The 26,109-nt window shown below is 34.9% G+C and overlaps 1 protein-coding gene across 1 annotated transcript in view; it reads right to left on the reverse strand.

Moving 5' to 3' along the window:
• The window catches only part of LOC135832852 (uncharacterized), a 41,016-nt gene that overhangs the window by 7,575 nt on the left and 7,332 nt on the right, over positions 1-26,109 (reverse strand). The window contains exons 2-3 of the mRNA XM_065346361.1: positions 768-1,610; positions 73-236 (exon numbers count right to left, since the gene is read on the reverse strand). Coding sequence (XP_065202433.1) covers positions 73-236; positions 768-1,610 — 1,007 coding nt within the window. The remainder of the gene's footprint in view (positions 1-72; positions 237-767; positions 1,611-26,109) is intronic.

The following is a 26,109-nucleotide window of genomic DNA, read 5'->3' on the forward strand; positions in this document are numbered from 1 at the left end:
CGACTGAGCGCAATATCGTATGATGGATGGTACACGCTAAAGGCTATAAGTATAAAATTAAACGCTTATTACGTCATTGTAGTTGGTGCCGGGCGGGCAGTAGAAGTCAACCGGTTCTCCAGCAACGCATACGTAAAATGCGGCACAGTTACTACTGTTTCTGTATGTACCATAACTGGATGGGCATTTACCCGACGATGTGGTATTGGAAGACGGCGACGGAGAACTTGAACTTGCTATAGAAAAGATATAAATAGAGATTAATTTCGCAAGTTTCTACCTTCTAAATCAGTACACGGTCGGTTCAATTGATTATGAAGTTTATAGTAAAAAATAAAAAAAAAAACATCATATACGAGACAGATTTAAAAGTTATTTTACTTGACCATGCAAAAACGTCTAACGGTTTTTAATTTGGTGATAATTATGTCAAAATGGTTTACCAAGAACATATCCTACTTCTTTTTACCAAAGGTCATTTTTATTTATTCGATCGTAAATCAGAATTTCATCGATTTATTATTTTATTTCGTTTGACTGGAATTAAACTTGAAGATTTTTCAAATCGTTGACCTTTTTTTCAACTTCCGTTTTTCAACATCAAAATATGCAAGTGTAACTCTACCTATTGGTAATTCATATCTGCAGTTTAATGTCTTTTTTATTTCAATATTTTTTTTTCAAATTTTGTTTATTTTTCTATTCAGGCAAATGTTTATTTTAAAATAAAATACGATGATGATGTTATATATGAACAAAGTACTCACTCGTCGGTTCGCTTGAACTAGCGCTTCCGGTACAGTTCACGTTGCTCGGATAATCGCAATAAGATTTATTAGCATTAAAATACAAGCCGCTCGGACAAGTTTGTTCTACGGCCGTATCGTCCCAACAGTTGATGAATTTGCTGCAATCGTCGCTTGGAAATTGACCTCTAGGCTTCTTACAATACTTCAATAATGGATTGGTTGCGTTGCTGGTAGTATTAGGCGCTGGCGTGGTCGTCGTAAACGTGGCGTTTTCTGTACTACCAGTTGGCGTTGTCGTCGGTGACGTATAATATGGTGTGGTGGTGGGGGTGGGGTATTCTGTCGTAGCATTTGTGGTTATTTCCGTAGTAGTGGTTACCTTGGTTGGTTCGGTTGTGAAATACGTAATGGTGTAATTTTCCGTCGATTCGGACGTTGGAGACGGTGTCCAAGGGAATTCCGTCGTCGATGAGCTTGGCGAAAACGTGGGGAAAGTTTCAGTCGAAGTTGTGTAATTTTCCGACGTCGACGTAGAGTCTACCGAGGTGGTCTCTGATGGACTTGGCTTCGTCGGTACAGTTTCCCTGCTCTGAGTTGGATTAACTTCTAGAATTTCGGGTTGAGTTTGATTCGAGTCAGGTGTTGGTAGAGGATATGGTCCTGGAGGGTATGGCGATGGGTAGTACGGCGGTGGTGGGTAATTTGGTGGGTTGCCGTTGGGTGGCGGTGGGTAATAGCTGTATTGTGGAGCACTAATCCATATTACTCCCGGTTGTTGACCGTTCGATGGAGCGATTTGCCAGTGTTGATATTGTCGTTCTAGATCGCTAATGTCTTGCGGATTTAGCGGATCAACAGCTCCTGAGAACAGAAAAAATATATTCGTGTTAAAATAAGATTTCGTTGGACGCCTTCGATGACAGAATAGGCAACTCGCGGATACAAATGTTAATTAAATTGCCTATACGATTCCCCGGAAATACGCGGAGTTTGTTCCATTCTCTGTCAGATCTCATCTCTGCGATTCACCAAATCCAAAATACATTTTGATTCGAATTAAAAAGAAGAGAATTCGCCGAAACTATGTCCCAAATAGGCCTAGGCATTTAGGTGATTTCACGAGAAGAACTTTAGCATCATGAATGCATTTTTAACATTATAAAGCCTAAGGCAAATTCAAACGACCTTGCCACTCCTCATAAATTTTCAATGAACGATAAGTCGATGTTCTGTTAATGAAAAATACAACGAACTCGCCCAGTCGTTAACATAATAGTCAGGGAGCCCACATGAAAAAAATGTACGAGGGGGGTTGAAATTTGGGACCCGGCCCAAAAGTTACTATATGTATCCCACTTTTCAGAAATGTCACTCTGGCAATTCACAGCTGGGGCTTTTAAGCACAGCGAAAGCTCAAAGTTCACAATTTTTATGAACTTTCAACTTGGAAAGTTTTATGGTTAAAACAGGTGGATTCTTATAGGATTTTTCACGCTGAATCCGAATATGCCGGTCTGTCGACCCCTAAGTGCCCCCAAAGGGATGCCAGACTGAGTTAAAGGGGTAAAAATCGCAAAAAATGCTGTATTTTTTCAATAAATGTTCGTAAAAATCGTATAGCTAACAAAAAGTGCTGAATTCTTGAAGCATTTTTTGCGCTGAATCCAAATATGCCAGGCTGCTAGCCCCCAAGTGCCCCAAAAAGGGTGCCAGCCTACTTTGAAGGGGCGAAAATGCAAAATATTTAGGTTTTTCACATCTTATTCGCATAAACATACCTAGCATTATTCTGTAATTATTTTTTTCGCAGGCGGTTTGCAAGCACATTTTTGAAAACAGCATAAAATTCTTTTGATAAAATATGCCGTTGAAACTTTATTCTATTTTGCGAATAATGTACATATTTCAGAAAATACAACTCAATGATATAGCAATTTTTGTGTAGGGCTGGTCAAGACAAGTAAAATGGTACCCATATTCATTGTTTTATGCCAAAAAATAGCATATCTTGGGTCGACCTATTCATAGCCATCAATTTTCCATCTTTTTCAAGGCGGGAAGGGGGAGGGGTAGGGGTCCTCCATAATCCTGTTATTGTTGTATGATATGCTTTTGCAGGATTTTATTGCGAAAAATAGAAAGGCCGACAAGTAATAATCAAAACCGCTAAAAAAAGACTTCAATTTGCCGAATTTTATCTTATTACTTTTAAGGGTTTCGGGGGGAGGGGTTGGAGAGTGTCTCATGGTAACATAGCAAGAGGGGAAATGGTTGAGCGAGGTGGAGGGAAGATCAAAACGTATAATTGCCAGCCAACTGCGGGGAAAAATCTTTAATTTACCAAATTGTCATTTTGCACTACATACTTCCAGGGTGGGAAGGGGGCAGGGGGTCCTCATGACCCCATTATTATTTTACAAGGTCTTTGACATGCTTTTGCAACATTTTATTGCAAAAAAACTCTCGGAACTATTTTTTAAGCTCATAAGAGGAATTTAAATGCGATTTTCACTTACAAACCTATGTTAAATCCCATTTAAACCTTCTAGGCCAACTCGGCCCGGGTTAATGACCTTCAAATGGGCTAATATTTTGGATTTGAGAACTATGTGATGTAATTAAAAAATTAGGGGGGGGGGTCAGACCAAAAAAATATTCACTTTTGCATTTTAAGGGACACCCAATCTACGTGTACCTTACTGTTTGTCAAAATTTTTCGAAATATGTAGGAACATCATAAACATTCTCAGTGTCTCTAGAACAATGATATTTTTTCCTCTTCAACATATTAAGGCAGTTGCGCAGCATTTAGAGGTAGGTAGTGATACATTTGATTTTAGAATAGGTACTTGCAAACCGCCTTCGAAAAAAATAATTACAGAATAATGCTAGGTATGTTTATGCGAATAACATGTGAAAAACCTAAATATTTTGCATTTTCGCCCCTTCAAAGTAGGCTGGCACCCTTTTTGGGGCACTTGGGGGCTAGCAGCCTGGCATATTTGGATTCAGCGCAAAAAATGCTTCAAGAATTCAGCACTTTTTGTTAGCTATACGATTTTTACGAACATTTATTGAAAAAATACAGCATTTTTTGCGATTTTTACCCCTTTAACTCAGTCTGGCATCCCTTTGGGGGCACTTAGGGGTCGACAGACCGGCATATTCGGATTCAGCGTGAAAAATCCTATAAGAATCCACCTGTTTTAACCATAAAACTTTCCAAGTTGAAAGTTCATAAAAATTGTGAACTTTGAGCTTTCGCTGTGCTTAAAAGCCCCAGCTGTGAATTGCCAGAGTGACATTTCTGAAAAGTGGGATACATATAGTAACTTTTGGGCCGGGTCCCAAATTTCAACCCCCCTCGTACATTTTTTTCATGTGGGCTCCCGGACTATAAAGTAAAATTTGGAACTCTTGGCACTTTTTAATTTTTTTTTTTTTTTTTTTTTCGTTTCGGAATACCTACACAAGTTTAAATCTATTGATACTTATTATTAGCGGTAGGTATTATAGCTCATTTTACCGGCGATTTTCCCGATTTTATGGAAGTAAACAAAGTAAATTTATGAATAACGTGACCCGTTCGTTTGATTGTTTATAGTTGCATCTTACGAGTTGCGTAACCGTTGAGGTAACTGACATTCCTATGTCTCATCCTCTCATCTTGTTGACCCTGTTATTACGACCGGCGTTATCTATAGTATCATGCGTACAATCTGCGTTAATTATCGATACAGGTAGCGAAGAAAGTAAAGACGAAGGAATGCTCTCGCGAGGAAACAGCGATGTACTTGTTTAAAATTCGCACCATACTGGTTTTTACCGTAATTGAAAAAATAAGTTGAATTTTTAAAACGTTGTTTAAAATTTATTAGCGAAATAATAGGCAGAGTTCCTACGCTGTAGCATATACCGTTAAAATTTTTACATGTTTAAAGTTTCATTAAAGTATAGATAATGTCAAGGTACTAGGCTGTTACTCACGTGTTCTTTTTAGTTAAAAAAAAAAAAAAAAAATGCGTAAATAAACTTCCTAACAGAGCTTTTGATATACCTATAAGTATGTTATAAAAATTTCAAAAGAGTAAAACTAAGAAAAATAATGTCTCGAAAAAAGTAGGTGCTATGAAAGAACTTTAGATTGGTATGTAATAGAAATATAGAGAGTTGAGACACGATTTCATTGATGGAATGTAGGTAATTCATCACGTGAAATCAAACACCCTTGTTATCAATCATTCTCAGGCAAAATGCTGTCATGCCTTCGAATGTGTAATTGACCAGCACCAGCTCATTAATTTTAATGTTTCGCGTACATTTTTTTCAGAGAATTCTAAAAGTATCGAAAATTTTCATCAAAATATTATTCTGGTAGGAAACTATGAATCTCATACTTTGCAACACCTATGAACTGTTTTACTTGGGCATTTATTTCTACTGTAGGTAACATATTTTTCCACCCCCAAGCCCATATGTTTCGATATCTTCACATTTACAGCTACTTCTGAGCACTAGTTTAGCTAATTGATATTTCATGTTTGCACCCATTTCAAATGAAATAAGTCATATAAGTTGCAATAATATTTATTCATTTCTTACTCGGATATAAACTAGATCTTTACTTGCAACTAACTGCCTGTAAAAGGCGAGGCTATATTTTGCACTTTTTTTCCCACCAAGTTTCATTCTTACACTCGCAGACATTACTAATCGTTATCTTTGTACTTGACTATATACCTATTGCTTTTGTAAATGGGATTAAAATAAATTCATTCGGTACCCTCACGGAAAAAAAATAGTACTTTCTGAGTAGTAGTTTTTTAACGGAGTAAAAAGTACTACTTTTTAACACCTTCATGGAGAAATATTAGTAGTTTTACGTAAAAACTACTATTTTTGTCTAAAAACTAATTAAAATTACTACTTCAAAACTACTACTTACGAAGTAGTAATTTGAACTAGTTTTTAGACAAAAATAGTAGTTTTTACGTAAAACTACTAATATTTCTCCATGAAGGTGTTAAAAAGTAGTACTTTTTACTCCGTTAAAAAACTACTACTCAGAAAGTACTATTTTTTTTCCGTAAGGGTATACACCATCAGAATTTATTACTGGGTATTTATCGAGTGTATTGACGGTCATGATCATGATCAAGGAAGCTATTTGAAAAAAAAATGTGTATCAGGCCTATTATTGGTTGAATGGTAGTTTGAGTTTCGTTGAAAAATACCCACTGAATACAACGAACTCTTACAGCTGTTAAAATATAAAATAAAATTTAAAACTTTTTGCAATTTTTAACTTTTTAAAAAAAAATTAAATTGGTACCTAATAGGTACCTATATAAGTAGGTAATTAATATCAATTATTTTTGTTTCGTTCATGTTTCAAAAAATTAATGATTCAAATTTATTGAATTTTTTTAAATGAAATGTGTAGTTCGAAATCAACTTAACCATAAATAAATATCGTTAAGTCGAACAAGTCAGTTTAGCTTATACGAGTAGGTACCAAGAAAAATGGAGCTACCTACCTAGATACCGCTTTTACACTATTCGATTCTTCGAACATTTTATTTTTACGAGTTTTCCATTCGGCAAACGCAATGCATCGTATGTTGTATATGAAAGAGCATATAAGTACACAACATCGAACAAAAGAATATTATCAATACGGTATTTTATCCTATATCGCTATCAGATCTCCGCCGCGAATTTATATTGTCTGCAGCATGCAAGCCAAAAAGCTGCCGAGAAAATGTCTCCGGGCTAATGTAGGTAGCTTCTGCGATTGTTGGGTTGTTAAAACGATCACGGTTAAGCTGTTCAGGCTTATGCATAAATGTCTTTGTGCTATTTTATCTCACATGAGTGCATTCCAAACGACCTGCATCGTCGTATGGAAATGTGCGAGATTCGCAAAACAGTATTAGTAAAATATTTGTCTTTAAAAATTATAATAAAACTATGTTTCAGTTCAAATGAAAACCGGTGGAGTGAAGTAGGCGGCTATTGAGAATGTGACTAAAATAATCGAACTGTATAATTTAGTATGGAAGATGCATCACACGTATACATCATGTAGGTACCTATCTCATATAAAATATGTAAAATTCAAATTAAAAATTTGATACGCGATATAATTTTAATTACACATTTTTAATTCAGTACAGGCTTCATTGTTGCTCGATTGTTCATTAACAGATGAAAAATTCATTCATAAGCGGCGCTTTATTGGCACCTGGAATTGTGTCATTCGATATAGATAGCTAGCTCATTAGATGGAAGTATATCTAGAATTCATAGATTCGTATATGTATTCTAATCAAAAGGTCACAAAAGGTAGCCAAATAGGTAAGATCGACCCGTTATCGTCGACACGTGATGAGGAACATGAAATATATGCCATGTGAAAAAATGTTTCGGCGATCTAAGATCGCGTCGTGTTAATGTAACGATTAAATTGTAGCAAAGCATTCGATCATTATTGTGTATAGGTATTCGTTTAATTAATTTTAAATATTTAACACTAGGCCTAAATTAAAATTACGTGAGACGATCTGATGCATAATGTAAGAATGTTTTCATGTCGAGAGCAATACTAATCACTTTTTTCTGCGAGAACGCTGGAGAACAGCCAATTCCAAAATATTCCTGTAACCGGTCAAGAAGTGATTTTTGAATAGCCCTACGCGTATCTAGAGTTGGTAATTTTCCACCGTCTCTCGTGTCTATTTTCTGGATTTTAATTGTACGCTCAAAAAAATTGATCTTTGATTATACGTTTCTGGAGTAGGCAGGTAAGCCTATAAAGCAGACAGATATGCCTAGATACGCAATGACGCACAATTGTGCACGCAGTTCGAGTCTTGAAATTTTTTATATGATTTTCCAGTTGCATGTTCACAATCATTCTCAAGAATGCCCGCAGGAGTTTGAACGAAGTGATGAGTATTGCAGTAACAATGCAGACTGTCTCAGAAAACAAGGTTCAAGGTTTTACTCGATCAACAAAGCTTGAAATCCGCCGTAAATACATATATGTAGGTATAGAATTCAATTCGCTAAAGGAATTACCTTCGCTTTTAATTTCACTTTTTTTTCTACGTGAGTCGGTAAAGCTAAAATTGCCCTTATTACGATTGCAACAAGCGTTCCTACAGCCTTTATTAACAGGTCTTGCGTATATTTTAGTGAGAATGAGTGTAAAAAAATATCATTTACTTGGTGGAAAATGAGTCAAGACTAAGAGATTCGATCGATTATTACGTGGTGTTTTGTGGTGAAGTGCATCGAACGAGTAGGTAAATAAAAGAGCTTTATTGGCAATTTTCAAGGCGAAGAAACAAGAGTGATTTATTGAATTTATTTCAAGTTCAAGATTATTATACCGAATAAAAGCTTAGAGATCGCGGAACCCCACACCGTGTTTTGTAGGAGTACGCAGTCTTCGTAGATGATTAGGTAACTTTATATGTATGAGTGGTAAAAATGCGGTTCTCTTTAATGCAGTGAAATGAATTCCTATAATCTATACCTAATCGCAGGCGAAGAGCGTTTTAAATACAATGTTACAGTAAGCGGAAAGCTGCCGTAAATTTCCTGGTTAATCGAACCAGTTTTTATTAAACTGTATCATTTCGTTCTGATTTGATCGAAAATTAATGAACGTTGTTGAATGATGATTTTTATTTTTTTCAATTTATCTAGGTAGATGCCTATCATGAAAAATAAATGGAAATTATTTATGATTGACGTTGAAAATTGAAAATGAATGTGGTAAGTAGTAAGTACCTATAGTAGTCGTTGAATTATTACTAGAGTCATTTTGTTTTTCAAGGAATAGGCATTAAAATGCACTAGGTAAGTTCTAATCTAAGCCCGGTGTAATTTGCATTTATTTGAATGCTTTATAATTATTAATTACTTTCTTTTACCAGGCTGAAAAAAAAATAAAAATTTGGAAAAAAAAAGCAAAAAAAAAGCGATCAGCAAATCCCTTTCAACAGGCATGCATTGGTCAATCACTTCTTATCACTAACCAATCGTGCTTCAGATGAAGATTCGTCGTCACAATAGCCAATCAGAGTTCCCAATTCAAGTTTGTTTTGTCATTTGTGATTGTTCTTGTTGCGTTCGTGATCGGTGATGTGAATGTGATAAGATAATCGAAAAATTGTGTTTTGTGCGGTTTTGTGAAATTACTTTTTTCCAACAATTTTTCAAATTCAAATCGACAAATTAACATTGGGTGAAGTTACATCATTCCGAATCATGTATCACTGTATCTTCAAGATCAAGATTACGAAAATAAGCATGTTCAATTGCAAACCAGTTGATGGAGTATATTCAATGTTCTCGACCATATTCAACGGATTGCCAGTTTTGTAATAGTAAGTACTCAAATTCATCAGATTTCGAATAAAAATAATTAGATATTTACCTATGCTGTAATTTGTTTTTATTGAGTAAGCTGATAAAGCCGATAAAAATGAAGAAGACTGTTAATGAATCCAAAGATGCATTATTTTGTCATCTTCAGATAAACTCTCTAATCGTGTTACGATCGCCCATTATTGGAAGAAATAAGCCTATTTACGAAATCTTGATACCTAAGTAACGTTCGATCGAGATTGTAGGAGGATACAGACAGCGTTACTAAACAGCAACTCGATAACCGCAATATACCGTTTCTTTTTAGTTTTTTATTATCTCATTTCGTGGAATTTGAAATTTTGCAAACTTGAAATTCGTAGTGGTGTAAAAAGCTATATAAACGCAAACATACAAGAAGAATTTGTCTTTGGGTCATTGTCCGAGGTTGATGGTCTAAACCCTAACAAAAGTGAATTATTAGACGAGCAACGCGGAGACCCCCAGTAAATCAATACAATAAGTCGGTGAACCGAAGAAGTCTTCGAGTCGCATATCAGGTATGGATTATTCGATGTGTGGTTGCAGAGAACCTATTGCCCTAAAGAACAATACAACTTTTTAGCTTTATTTATTCAGAAACCAATCCGTTCTGTGTCCCTGCGATATATGTTAATCCTGTTTCTAAACAGAAAACTGGTATAAATACGAGTAAATCGATACTTATCTAATACTTCCATTCGAATGGTCATACAATTGACAGTATATTAACTTGCCCCATTCTCTGGTAGTGGTGCCTACCTACTCAGTCGACCCACATCATCGCATATTTCCATACTCATGTTTGCGTCCGGCATATTTTTCCAACTAATTATCTAATAGCGTGTATAGGGAAAATGATATAAGCTGAAGCAAAAAATCCAAATTAATTGCCATATAACGGATCAAGTCTGAAACACGTTGAATAAACACGAGACTCGGCGAATTTATTAATCTTGCGTGAAACAGTCACGTGTGAAATTCAGTTTGCCGATATAATAATGACGTAAAAAAAACACATCCTGCGTGAAAATTCAGGAAAAAATGAATAATTTTAAACTCGAGTATGTTATACCCGTTAAGAAGTAACTAGATATGATATTACAAGAAAGGAAGTGTTGAAAGAATTTACATCATTACATGAGATGGATGATGGATCGAGACATAGGCAGTGAAAAAAAACCGCGCGCGAAATGAAAATCATTCTTAGAAGTAGGTCTGTGTTAGATATATTGTTGAAATTTGCGAAACGATGTTTGTCTGGTGACCTTAACAACATTAAAAAAAAAAAACACCGTCAACATTATTATCATACCTAAATTAAATGCATTCGACTAGTTTTTTTTTCTTTAATAAATTTACCTATACATGCAGCTTGTACACAAACACACGAGGTAGTTCGAGTTCGATATTCAAATCAATACCTATACGAAGATGTTCTGTTAGCCTGAATTTTTACAAGCTTGATAAATCGATATGGTTCGTAGGATTTTTTCCACTTTATTAATAACGAAACGATTTGCCCCTCTGGAATTAGGTCAGTCGTCGTGTTTTTTTCCTTTTTTTTAAACAGCTACTACACCTAATGCAAAGTGATAGTGCGATAAGTAATGATTACCTATCTTGATAAAATTAATTCGTACGAAGCACGAAAATCCAACGTGTCCTTTAAGAATGTGGCGGTAGTAAGGCAAAAGTCGACGTAGATAGGTCTAGGTATCACCGACGACGATGGTCTTCCTTTTTAATCTTAAGAGACAAATTGATGTAACGGAAAAGCGAATCGAATATGTTACAGAATTTGCCATTTATACAAATGATTTCGCATGTTTTAGCATAAACTTTTAATGAGACACCGCGGGGGTAACACGGGTATTTTCTTCGACTGCGTTTGGACAGCTGGAGGTTGATTGTTGTATTTCTTCTATATTTCACTATTCGCCGAAGATGAGTCATTTGTCTCGAACAGAGAATTTCGAAAAGGTGGGTCTGGGAATGCACAGTTTGGCCATTTTTACTGCTCTCATGAATCAAATAGGTACGCCGCGTCGCCCAACGTGAGGATACCTATACTTTGCATGATGAAAAATTATTACTCCGGTAATTGGGGTCAGAATAGGATATTTTTCGAGTCTCGGTTGTCATTTATCTGCACGTACCTCTATCTATACTAATTTTGCCCGAAGATTTACGCAAGTTGTGGCCATTGCCATTGTTGAAAATCCGACGAAGAAACTTAATCCTTTCGAATGAAAAATTATCTACCAATACAGATATAGAGAGAAACCCTATATTATGCTATTTCAAGAAGGATGGAAAATCTTCGCAAAAAATATCGCGTAAAAGGTTATTTAACTCGTATCGACGATACAATACGAGTAAGAAAGAAAAAGTCCTTCAATTTGCCAATACTTTTGACTAGCAGCCTTAGTATATAAAAATATGCAATTTGCTACACACGTAGACGAAAAGCCCGGGTGCTGTACACGTGTTTGGATTTTCACCGTACAAAGTTGGCCATCTGCCGGAGAGAGGGAGGTTTATCGACTCGACGCGACGGACGCTCGGAAAAATGAAATTTTCCTACAGGGGCGATATCTGTGGTATTTTCCCAATAACTATTTTCTACCCGGATGCATCAAATCGAAGGAGAACTATTTCGCTTGGGAATCGTTATTTTATACCCTTAAATCAGAACATGGGTGAAAATCTACACCGAGAAGAATGATGAGAAAGCAAAGGAGTAAGCGGATCAGTATATCTGAATTGCTCTATAGGTACATGAAAGTGATGAAAAATATGAAAAAACGTGTATTACAAATTATGTATAAAATTATTATTAGAGACAGGGGAAATTCAAATATATCTACGAAGAAATGGACCATTTTTGTTGATCTCAAATTAGATTTCACAAGTTTACTTAGGAACATATTGTGGTTCTTGGATTAACAAACTAGATGCGAGTAAAGTTCCTCTTCCTATCTTTGAATTTATGCATAGGATATATCGACAGTCATGCACCATGTACCGTAGTTTTCGGCAGATTTGTTCTTCCATCGAGTACTTATTTTTCGTCGAAAATATTTGGAAAAATGTACCATTGCGTACGAAAGGTGTTAATTTGTAACTTCAATACCTGCACGTGACGTAAGATGGATGCATCGAGTAAAAAAAGGGCGTATACCGGTAACCGGCTTCTAAATGAAGTTGCTAAAAAGCACTTACAAAACGTTTAGCATACCTAATTCTTTATTTACAACAATTTGTCTGGTTTTCATTCCCATATGCCTACTTTTTGGTCTCGTACTGACGAAAATGCCTTTGTCATAAAATAGTGATATTCTCGTAAGAAATAGCGTCAGGAAAAAATCAATAGGACGACTTTAGCTGTCAATCATAAACATGTAGGCAGTTTTTGACGACGTTTGCGGGGTATCTTTCCGCATGATCAATTGATATGTACAACCATAATATAGGCACCTAACCGATTATAATTGAAGCTAAATTATACGCTAATCCGCGTATGTAAATTTTTTTCAAAATGGAAAAATACCACACGAAAGAGACCCGCAACCCGCACATTTTGTATTTTTTTTTTCGCGCCAATCGATGCATTCGTAAAATCAATACTACTTCGTGTGGCTGCGCTACTGCGGCAATTTCAAGCATCGAGCTTGCCGATAAAATGTATACCGAGAAGAACGCAGGCGTTAGTTGGCGCACAAGCAAAACGAGCATATCGCCATTATATTTATAGATGCGACGATTCTAAACATAGTACGCACGATAATTGCATAGCGGAAAACACACCATCAGACGGGAAGGTCGTTTAATGATAATTAATCGTGTTTATATATGTCTATTTTGTGAAGAGGCAGAGAAAGAAAGAGCATAGAGAGAGGTACCTCTACTTACACTCTTATAGGTATCGTAGCGGGAACCAGTTCGTTGATCTTACGCATTTCGTTCGGATTCGGAAACTAACCAGCAAACCTGTTTTTAGTTTTTCCTGCTTTTTTTTTTATTTTTGGCGTAATAAAATCAAAGAACGAGATGATCAATCTTTCAGCATGCAATGCGGCGTACTACTACGTAGCTCGAGCTTTATTCTAATAAATTTTATTCTTACTTCGGGGGCTCCACTGCAATCGTAGGTTTGGTTAGGCGAAAAAGTGAAAAAATGTACCAAACTTGTTGTAGCATAGATACTTATATGTTTATAGGTCTGTGTTGTTGTTGTTGTTTTTTTCGGCGTTATGAAATCGAATACGGTTGAGATGCTTTTCTTGGTTACTAAATTAGGATAAGCTGCGTGCTACTGACGGAATTAAAATATCATTCCGTTAAATGCTTATAACTACACCCGATTATATATTTTAAATAATAGGACTGGTATTTGAATGAATAACGTGCCTCGGTTTTCTCACCCGGCTCCGGCTCACTCGTATCGCGTTGCTTTTTGCCGAAAAGATGTATCAACTATTTGTCAACGTAGCCTGGCCTATTATAGTGTTTATGGTGATGCGAATGTGCGTAGTGTTGGTGGTGGTGTGATGGTTTCAATTTAAACGATGGAGTAGGAAGTGCAGGGATTGGGTTTACGTTCTGTGTGTGTATGTATTGTGATTGTGATTCTTGGCTCGTATTCGTAATGAATTAAACCTCCCTGGTTGAATTGATGTCTGGTTTTAAAATAATGCTGTAAATCGGTATTCGGTCAAAGTTCTAAATTGAGATTGACGAGCGAGCTAAAATCTCTGTTGTAGGTCTCTGTTTTGGATTTTTTGTTTTTTTTTTGTTTTGGTTGTTTTGAAGCAGCGATTGAAAAATCTCGTAGGTAGATACAATGTTTCAATTTAATGCTTTCGCTCAACTATATTGGCGAAGAGAGACTGGAATCCATCTGATGATCGTTGCTGGGGAAGGAGTGCCTCGTAATTCATCCTTTGCCATCATTCCTTCAGCCTTCGGGAAGCATTTTCCAATGTATCCAAAAATATGAATTTCTTCAAAACGTAGGTTGCATCCCTCTCATTTCAACAAATGAGGGGCACATTTAAAGAACAGCCATAGTTCATAAAATGAAATTTTACTGGAGGCTAAAATAACATGGTGAAATCACGTTTAGAACGTTAAAATCAGATTTAGGTGCCCCTGTTAATTGGTCTCCAGATTTGCTAAATAATCAAAAAATGCAAAAAAAAACAAATTTCGAAAAATGTTGCATTTTTGCCTTTGAAAATTCGGACTATGTCTGTTCTTTAAACAAAAACCTCGAAATTCGTAATAATTGAATTGAAGAAAAAGTGATGAAGACCAAATTTGATTTCAAAATTGATAATTGTTGCTTGGAGTTTCATTTTTCTTTAAACATAACAAACCCCTCTTAATTTTCAATGAGTGTTGAAAAGTTTACAATTTTGGAAACTAGATCTTTCGTTATCTATTCCATGAGTTTTCTTTCACAAAATGAAACAAGTGAAAAAATTGCACTCTTTGGCGATTTATACTTTTTTAAAGTAAAAAATCAAAAATTGCTTGTCAAAAAAACTAATTTGAGGTTTAATCATGAAAATCGGTCTAAATAAATAAAGATAGAACTTGTTAAGTAGGTCGATAAAGAGCCGCAACTTAATTTTTGACAGCTCGCAATAATTTCCACCCTTTCTGGAAAAATTTAAAAATTCTGCAGAAATTGAAAATCGCGCCGGAGGCTCCAAAATAGCGGCGGAGAATGATAAAATTTAGATTCAGGGGATTCGATTTAGACAAGAAACGGTCATTCAGACGAATTCAAATTCTTCCTACGAACAAAATTTTTTTGATTTTTGAATTCTAACCGAAAAAATATACTCGACAAATCCGCTTGGAAATCGGCTCAAATTTTAATAAATTCGTTAATCAAGTCTAGAATAAGTCACAGCTCGATTACTAGCTTCCCAGAATGATTTCCACACCGTTTAAAGAAATAATTCAAAAATTCTGGAGAAATCGGAAAATCGAAATAGATGCTCCAGAATGGTCAGACATTGTAAAATTATGGTTCGGAGGAATTTAAATTAGTTTCAGGATCAATTTTCGTCATCGTTATTGTTTAATAAACAAATGTTTTTTAAAAAATCATAAACCACAGAAAATAATCAATTTTGGATATTCAAAAATTCACCAAAAATTGAAAAATAAATTTAGGCAGCTGAAATTGTGGTTACATGAGTTTCAGACCAGCTCTTTCGAGGGATCACAATCCCGTTCAAATTGAAAGCGATCACGTTGAGTGGTTCTCTTGTTAGTAGTTTGCTTCTACATACTTAGACATTTTTATGATTTCAGCAATTGATGCATATAATTATTCTCGGTTTAGAATTGTTGCCCTCAGCTCTCTTTGAATTTAATCTGAGAATGGAGATGAACGTTGAGTACCATAATTTAGGGTAGCCCAAGACTTGATAGGGCCCGCAAACATCAGGTAACCGGTAGTCCGGATGGGAAAAGAAGGAAGACGGGAGATGTGGTTAACTAAACAATGAGTATTTTTTCTGGTAAAAGTCATTTCCCCTTTTTGAAACAGTTCAAGTTTATTGGTTAGGTATGCGAGAGATTGAAATTTTTTGAAATCAGTGAAACTGATGACGTTGCATAAAACTTTGAAAATTTCTGTTTTGATCCATGGAAGGTTTTTTTGTTTTTGTTTCATTTTGCACGAATTCAATTTCTAAAAAGTTCAAAAACCATAATTTTTTGTTCAATTTATCGTCTAGGTAGATAATCAGCTGTTTTTTAAAAATATTTTTTCAATTTTTTTCATTAAATTTTGATTTTTTTGTAAATTTAAAAACAAGAAATTACACTGTCTCAACTTCTTAATTTCAATCTAGAAAGAAATTGCTTTTGAATTACGGATTATCTTTCATAAAATGTGTCACTCTCGCTCCTCCCCTAAGTAATTTTTTCTCGGTCAAGAAAATCCTTCTATTCAAATATGTAATCGACTTTGATGCAGATAATTGAAAATCAGTAGCATTCCTTTTAGCTGTCACCCCTTCGTGATCTTTTTTCTGCTGCACCTACTCCTATATTTCATTCATTTCCATTCTTCAACAGTTCGACCTGAAGCTAAAAGATCATCTTGCCTTCGCGTGCTTCAACATATGAGGCATAAATCACATAGGTAGAAACAGAGAACCTTGTTCGCAATTGAGAGAAAATTTTATAGGTCATTTTTTTCATGTATCTAAACCAGCATTAAGAACATGTTTATTATATACCTACTTATGCATATTTACATGCGGCCAAACAGTAGGCGGAAAAGATCAATAATAGGGAAGTGGATTGACGAATTGAAGATCTGAATGTTTGTACAAAAACTAAATCGAATCATGTCAAGTAGGTATATACGAGTATAAAGTAAAATATTTTCTTTTGTAAAACGAAACGCTTTTTTCGGCATAAAATTACCATTACTTAGTACCAGAGCGATAACTGGTCGATGCATATTCGGTCAAAAAATATCTACAAATCCATTTTACATTAAAAGTAACAAATTACCGGTTCGTAAACATTTACACGAAATTGCAACTAAGTTAGAATTTTTATGCATCCAGTTCGGCCATAGCTAAGGTCATAAATTAACGAATATTTTTAGAAAGAAAGAAACATACTTTTAAAAGTTTTCAAGTCGGAAATTTTATACCTACTGGAAGGAAATTCATCTCTGGTGAAAGAACTTGTTTTTGTTTTCGGAAACAGATTATAGACCGTTAGGACAAAATTAGACGCATTTACAAATTTTTGAATAACCATCTTATCACTATCAGCAGTGTTAGGTTGTCATTTGCGTTAGGTCTATTTTTACTCGGCGAAATAGCGCTAATAAATATCAACTCGATCTTATTTCAAAGAAAGACACGATAAAAAAAATAAATGATCCAGGAAAGCCCATAGAAGCGCATTCTTAGGCTAAATCACGTTCCAATGTTGCGTTCAATTAATTTATAGTCTTCGAAGCTACTTTGGAATCTTGTTTTCTTTTCTCCTTATTTTCTTTCAATATCGATGAACTTTTAAGCAAATACCTATACCTACGTAAAACGTGTGACGTAGGTATACTTTGGAAATTATTGCGACGTTCGAGTAGAGAATCTCGTCGAAGTGGCGGAGTAACTTGTCATAGAAATAGGTATTTTGCCACTAGAATTTTGATTTGTGGCAAAATATGGTTGTTTTTTTTTTTAGTTTTCGCGAATTATGTGCGAATGGCTTTTAAAGATATTAGCGTTTAAATTATCTTGTACAGGTATATCTCATTTCAGGATTACATTCACCTTTGGTGTTCCGTAGTCCGGTTTAAACGCATATTTTATGGTAATATTGGCGGTATTTGTGATGTTTTTCTTTTATTTTACCAATTTAGATATGTTTTTGTGTATAAATTATTATTTCGCCGGGATATGATACGAGTAATTATTAGACTTTTAGCCGATTTTACAAGTATTATATTTGTGTGGTCGCGTGGGCATTTCTATCAACATCGCAGGATGATAAATGGCTTTACAGTTTTTCTTCCTCAGAAGTTTTCCACATTTAAAGCAGTCAGTTCTTCGATCTCGAGCCATAGGTCATTAGGGTGGCCCTTAAAAAAATTTTTGGAATTTTTTTTGGGACACCCCCTAGTTTGGTGCTGTTCTATGAGAAAATGACGTACACAAATTTTTAGCTCAATCCATGCATATTAACCCGTGCCGCACGCCCCTTTTTGAAATGTAAGCATCAGGCGCGCGAGTTCAGGATTTCTCCACGATAACGCGTGGGGAATGAGACTCCTTGTACCCCGGTCCTTTATTTCTTACATGTTGTAAGTTGGTTGTTGATTCCAGGTAGCTTATCAAGTTCTTTATTGGGTGTATGCATGCATAGGAGGGAAGAGAGATATGTCCTTGAAGATCAGTGTTTGGTTTTCCCCACTATAGAGATCAGTTTGCTGCCAAAAATTGCCAAATAGTACCATTACTTTTTGTCCATTATTCCTAAAAAGGCTTGAAGTCCATTCTGTTAATTTACCATGAAAAAAATCTTGCTACATAAAAAGTTTCGCTTTTGAGCTGAGAATTGCTATGAAGTCCTGCTTTTTCCTGAAATTATTGTCGCAGTCTCGTTTTCTATCAAAATGGCAAAAAAGCTCACATTTTACCAAATTTATGTAGAATTTTCTTTTTTTGCCAAAATCTGCTAATAAGAATTGTGTTGTTTTTTGCATCAAAAAGCTCCCACTCTTTTCCAATAAATTGTTCTAATGTGTAGTTTTTTGCCAAAAATCCCTAACTAACAAACAAGCCATTTTTTTTGCTGAAATATTCAAAAGTCGCATTATTATTCTCAAAAATCGCGAAATTTTCAATTTTTAATCCAAAATTGCCAAAAAGTACTTCCTTGGCATGTACCTAATTGCCAAAGAGTCCCGCTTTTTGCTAAAATTATTGAATTTCATTTTGACATTTTGATTAAAAGTGAAAAGTTCTAGTTTTTTTGGTGATTTTTTTGTGCATTAAAATGTATTGCACATGTTTTGTCACTTTTTTGGTTACTTTTTCGAGTTTTTTGGGTTACTAATAAATGAATGCTGGATTGGCCTTTTTTTTTTTTTGGAAAAAATGAGTACGAGCCCTGCAATTTAAAAAAACTATTGATTAAATTTTAAAAATAATTGCTGATATTAGAAAAACCCATTGTTTTGAAGTAAATAGTTCTATTTTTTGAATTATAAATTTTCCAAAACGTTTGTTTTCAGTTCGCTTGGGTCGTTTAAATTGAAAAATTATATAAAATAATACATAAAATAAAAAAAAATCGAATTAGTATTGTATTTTTTTTCCAAACAGTATCACTCCCTTTTTTAACATTTTATACCCATCAATTGGGTTAAAATCTTGAGTTTTGTCTCAAGAATTACAAATATTGTCGGCAAAATGACATGAACACCTCACCCCAAGCAGCATGACTTCGAACATCCTCTAGTTAGGACAAACCCGAACGTTTAAGATTGAAAAAACAAGTTGAAGTTGAGGCGCGTTAATGTACGTTTCGTTTGACACGGGTCTGTAGTGGAATAGTACTGAGCTCGCGCGCGTGACGCTATCATTACAAAAAGTGGTGTGCGGCACGGGTAAATATGCATCGATGGAGTTGAAATTTTTTATGCGTTATTTTCTCATGGAGTGGCACCAAACTAGGGGGTGTCCCGAAAAAAATTCAAATTTTTTTTTCCCACCAAGTATAAATAAGGGCCACCCTAATAGGTCATGTATGATTTTTAAAATGACAGTTGAGGAGCTGATTCAAATCCTATAGGTTTTGGGAATAGACTAGGGTACATACTCAGATGGTCGTCGTCGTCGTCGTCGTGGGAAGAAATTCTTTCTAGTGTCACCTTCTCGTTATCATGCTATCTCGATGTTACACTGGGCACTTGATGTTTGATGTACGCGATTCGCATTCTCTAGACATGGTCTGCTAATTAAAATAGGCGATAATTTTGCACGCTTCTTCGCTACTGGTTGATAAACTATTCACGAAATTTAATGATCAGACGTGACATTGTTAAAATCATACTCTTATGGGTAGGTCTGCTGCTGGTAGGAACATAGGTATATTTTCATTCGTGTAGTAAATAATTACTCGTATGATCGATAGAATTGTGTGCGTGTGTGTGAAGATATTGAATGAGTTCATTATTAATAATATCTTATGTAGCGAATTGTGTCTATGGTGAAATGATGCTGTTGCATCGTTGTCCTAACTTAAACACCTAAGTATAGGCATAATGAGTAGATATGTTTGGAGTAGACGCACATCTCTTCATCTGTCTGCCGTTCTTGATAAAGAAGAACTTTAAAATCATCTTTACATCTCATCGAACAAGTGGATGACATTTTTCAAGTACGAAGTAGAACACCTATATCTGCCTACTATGTGTTTCATTACATCACATTTTTATAATGCATTACCCCGTGAGGTCGCATTATATGCTTATGTAGATAGGATAGGTATATGTGTTTTTAGCGATCTCTGTCTGCCTACTTGTGATGAATGAAATATGTAGAGGTAGAAGTATTCCAGTGATTCTCAATTACGTATACTAGTGTTGATGACGCTCCAGTTATGAGCATTTTTGCTGATCAAAGGATGCTTGAAGAGACCTAGGTGATGTTTTTTTGGGGGGAAAGGCCTGATGATTTTTAATTAATATAGCAGAACCTCAAAGAAGTTAGATATCAGGAAAATAATACCTATTGTATTTGTATTTTCACTCAAGGTAAAAGTTGGTAGGTACGTATTCGGTTTTCGAAAAATTGTCTGATTGGAAATTCACGTGACATTGCTATTTCAAATTATGGCTCTTAAAAATGAAAATATGAATGAATCCTAGCATCACTTTTGAAATAACACAGAAAACATCCTCCACCAAAATAATCTATTTTCAAAATTGAAAAAGGTCACAAAATTGAAAAAATATGTTTTTGCAATTGAAATGTTTTTCAAATTTTGACTTGAATTTGAGAGTTGCCTACAGGAGGCTGAAATGCTGAAATCGAGAGTAAAATTCTGTTCCCTTGGAAAAAATGTTTACTATGAAATTCTAATAAAAAAGAATTGATAAACGATATTGTGTGGAACAGTTTGACCTCAAAATGAAATCTATGTCCCTCAAACGCGAAGGAGCTCGATTTTAAGACTCATGTTATGCTTTTCAGAATTTTTATGGTGGAAGCCATATCAAACCTGAATGATATTTTTTTTATTGCTATCCATTTTTTAAAATGTGTATAATAGATTCTATATTTTCTATTTTTAGTGTCCCCTTCGAGGGCTCAGTTTCAATTTTGAAGGCGAACATTCTTTCACTCATCTAAACGGTGGGGAAGGAATGGGAGGTACGAGTGGTCTATATAATACGGCTTATTGATTCTTTTTTTTTCTGGTACAGATATGAAGAGTTGAAGAGTTTTCAAAAAAAAAAAAAAAAACAAACAAAACAAAAATATGGAAAACGGATGAGAATTTTCCTTCTGAAGAATTTGAGTGAAAAATTTCCTTGTTACTGAAAGTGTTGACAGATGGCCTTGAATCAATGAAAGGGTCTTTTCAGTGTATGCTTCGTTCAACATTTTCGTGAATGTTTCTTCTATACTGAGTATAGGTCATGGAGAACCATAATCATTTCAACGATGATCTGTCTCAGAGTTGAGAGGGAAGGTGGCGTTGACAGATATAGGGATCTCAATATTTTTGAGCAGCTTCAATTTTTTGTTTTGATATAAACTTTCGCATGTTCCTCTTTTGTGATTTGATTAAATTCATTGCTAATTTTTGAAAGGTAGGTTCGCTATGCAATTTTCACAAAGTTTTCTCAAATTGTAAGATATGTACTTATCTATTTTATCAATTTTTAGTCGTTTTTGAATTGTTCTTACATGACTTTAGTTTAGAATTTACAAAAAAAATTGATCTATGATTATTTTTCTTTAGGACATGTGAAAAAAATCTGAAGTATTGTTTATTATTGTTTTTCACATTCACGTGGCAGAATTGGGAAAAAATCCTTTACCTTGGCAATAGCATCTTTACTAATACAAATTATACGAGTTGGCGCTAAATCGTTATTTCTCACGCAAGAAGAATGACGTACCATCTGTAGGTACAATAATGCCTCACCTATAATTTTATTATAACAGGTGCTTTAGTGCTTCATACTCGTGGCATACCTCTACCTTGTGTATATTAATTGTGACAAATTTCATACCCGTTTTAGTATTCATAACCAGTTATCAATATCATACACGTACCTAGCTGTAGTAATACCTATAGTAGTCCGCATACTACACCTAACACCGATTCCTCATTCGTGCATAGGATAGATTTTGTTTTTATATATCGTACTAGATATGTATGATATCGTATTAATTACCAGCAGTCAGAGCTGATTTAAAAGTTATCTAGTCCAGTCGTTTGAGAGAATGAAGAAAAAAATGAGAAAAATCATCCAAACTGAACGACAAATCGATGACGGTTTTTTTTACTCTATCATCAAAAAATACAAGCGATACCGTTAAAACGATTTTAAGTTTAATTAAAAGTCGTACGACGATATTGGGAAAAACGTGTTTTATAATCTTTTTAGAATAGTTAAAAAGATTAATTCACGTTGGCACTTGGCAGCTTATCATCGGCTATATAAGATGCTGCCGCTGTATATCAAATTACATTCAAAATACATTTTTAAAATATTCCTAAAAATGAAAAAAATAACTGGTTCTCAGCTGAATGTGCTATCGCGAGATTAAGGTATTATACCAGTAAATAAGGTAACGATAGATTTACGAATATTTTACACATTATACGTGTATCATCTATCATTATTTTCCCAGTAGGTGTGAGTTCTAGGGTAGGTATAGATACTTAGGTACATTATGACTTATGAGCCAAGCCTTAGATATAGACTGAAGACTGAAGCGAATCAGAATCCACGATATTCGTACCTATTTAATATACCAGGTGTTCAACGGAACTTCTAAAAAAAGCTGCCTTTGAAAATTGCAAAATTATGTGCCATTTTTTTTGTTGAAAAATATGTATAAAATTTACATTATCTGTGGAGGGAGTATCCCAATTGAAAAGAAATCGGTATATCAGACTAGACTATGAAAAATTCAAACTCAATTTTGACCCATTTGTTATCGTGGCACCGTCGTTCGATTTCAGTACACGCTTCTGTCATCTTAAGTTCATATTTTATTGTTTTTTTTTTTCATTTGTGGAGGGGGGGGAAGACTAAAAGACTTACAAATTTTCTGGAAACTCCGAAATACGAGTATAGGTAGCTCTAATACCCATCATCATTTGATTTGAGAGATTATAAATGAGGTGGAACCTTTAAGCGTTCTCACTCAATTTAATTGAATTTCGATTTTTTTATTAATGGAAAATGGATCAAATTTGAATTTCTAGTAATTTACCAAAAAATGAAATTCAAGCAAAGTAAATTTTTCAACTTTTCATGGGGGGGGGGGTTGTAAATGCATGTAGGCGAATACTTTTGATAATTTTTTCAAATAAAAAAAATTTATAAAAAATTGAAGTTTTTGGCTCATAATTTTTTTAATCAAAGGTTGATAATTCTCATTCCTATACTAACAGCATTATTTTGATTTTGACATGGGTAGGTATGTTCTTTCGTGGGGGGGGGGATCTTTCTGAAATTTGCGTGAGGCTGACTTTAAAAAAAAAAAAATCGTGTGACTTTCTGACATTAAGCCATCCTTTTAAAAACTTGGAAAATATAGCCGATTTGTTCGTTATTTTCATCATTCGTTCATAAGACTGCGTGTAATCGAATGAACGAATTTAGTCGTGCTTATGTCCCGCGACTCGCTCCCATCTAAACTTCAGACGAGGATTTCTCCGTGAATTTTCAAAATTCTTTCAATTTTTTTTCACCAATGCTAATACTTTATCATTGAAAGCGAGGGTATGTAGCCATATTTTCTAATTTAGCTTTTCCAACGGAGATCTGAGCATCAAAAGTACCTCCATTCAATTCCCAATGACGGCTACAAAATGACATAAATCAAAAATATCTCGACATACCCTCTCTTTTGAAGTTTTGAATGTTTTCTGAGTAAAATAAACCAAACCCCACGAAAATCCGTCCAATAGGTTGGCACAATCCCCGCCCAAAGTTGACCATTTTTCATCAAAAAATCTTACAGAACGCGCTCCGTAGAGAATAGCCTTAAAGAAGAGTTATGATTTCATTCATATTTTGTCTGACTTTTACGAACTTGGAAAAAATTATGATTATTTCTTAGCTAATATATTATGTCAGACTTTCAAAAACTTCAAAAAAAAAATCAATTTTGAATAATTTAGAATAATGTACAATGCTGGTTTTTAAAAATCCAAGTATTTTTAGAAACTCGAAAAAAATTTAAGTAAATTCTTGACATTAAGTCAGACTTTTAAAGACAAAGAAAAGGACAATTTTCTCTTCTGTTTATTTGGATTTCCAAACATTGAGTCAACTGGAGCATAAAAACATATCCATGATTTAAAACTTTCCTTGGACAGCAGACACCAATTTTTTCAAAAAATCATGAAAAAAATGTATGCGATAACGTGAAAATTTTTTCCAGTAAATAAACACACTCAAATTCCAAAATGCAATCAACCATCACGATCAATGGGACACCCTGTACACGCCAAACACGCGATCATTATACTGCAGTGTAAAAAAAGACCATAGAGCAACAGTGCACGGACGTTAGTGGCGTTAATGATAATCCGACAATGTTAAGATCAACTTGTTGTCCAGCACACTCCAGCCTATGGATTTATACCTGTAGGTATAGACTTACGTATATGTATACTCGTACTGTAGTATATGCAATTAGAGAGATGATGATGATGATGATGATGAAGAAGAGGCAGGAAAAAAAATCACAACATAAGGCAATGTTTCGTGATCGTGTCGTCTCGGTCGCGTTAATTCACTCTTATTTTCCGTATCCGTTTAGCCAGCATTTATTAGCATACGAGTACTCGTCTAGAATGCGAACAATTTTAATGACCTTTGAGGTCGTGATTCGTTGTTTGAGAACCTTTTGGGAAATATTCGATCGCGTATAGGCCGATACGATTCCGAACGTTTAAGAAACATATCGAAGTTGGCAACGACACGCGGTCATCAACGAATAAGTCTTACCCACAGCGTGAGAGCCAGTCGGCAAAAAATAAACTATTACACAATTCCCACGAACGGCTATAGATTATGATATATTTTTTATTATTTTTAATCCGTGAGAATGTCATTTTATAAATAAGCTCACGTGCATTTTGCCTACGTACCGTATGCATAGTGCGCTTATTTTCATATAGATACAATGTATGTATGTAGGTATAAGTTTTTTTGTCTTTCGGTTACCGAATTTGTAATTCGCATTAGCATATTTTTTGATAAGGTACACTATGTAGTTCATAATGTACCTACATTACATACATTCTGGAGCTACATGTCATATACTCGTATTGTAGATTTTGTTATGCGACTTGGGTATGTGCAGTTGAAAAATTGGAGCAATTCATAATGCTCCGGTTAAACTATATGCACAAACCGGACAACCGATTGAGCAGATAAAGACTTTATCAGTGGATAGGTTAAGGACATGTACTGCAGATAGATGGAACCTGAGACAATGTCATTGCCAAACCGGACCTTGACAAATTTATCAATTTGTAGAGTCATTTTGATTATACTCGTAGGATATCGTATTCCTTCCTCTGTGTATACCTACCTACGTCGTCTTCGAGTGAACTGGTCAAATGCTGCGTATATAATTTTGCATCTTAATTTGAATATATGTGTATGTTTTTTTTTTCAACGCAAACGAGGTACGATTAATTTTTGCTGGCGCGAGTGTGTTGGCAAATTCCTGCTGATCAAGCTCCGTTAACCGGTGTGTAGGTTACTTATATATTTTTATTGCATAAAATCCTATTATACTATTAGGTTCACTTTAAACCAGACCTGCCCTGCGTAATACGATATATGTTGACGATGGTTGTACTCTTGTGTCGTCTTGTGTACTGGTTCCACTTATGGAATGGTATTTATTATTCTATTAACCGATTTTTTTTCTCCTTTTCAAAAATACACAGGAAGAATCTTATGATTACGGATGCACTAATAGGTACAGGGTGATTGGTCAGTTATGTGCAAAATTGTAATCATCTTCAACTGGGCACTATCGAGGAATTTTAAAAGCAATTTTCACTGAGTGGCCGATCTTTATTTTCGTATGATGGGTGTAAATTACATAAACACCATACGTTTTAAATATGGACGAACACGAACTTATAGCGAGAAGTGTTGAATGGCATTCAAACAGCAGATCTT

Source organism: Planococcus citri, chromosome 1, assembly GCF_950023065.1.
Source record: "Planococcus citri chromosome 1, ihPlaCitr1.1, whole genome shotgun sequence".
NCBI lineage: Eukaryota > Metazoa > Arthropoda > Insecta > Hemiptera > Pseudococcidae > Planococcus > Planococcus citri.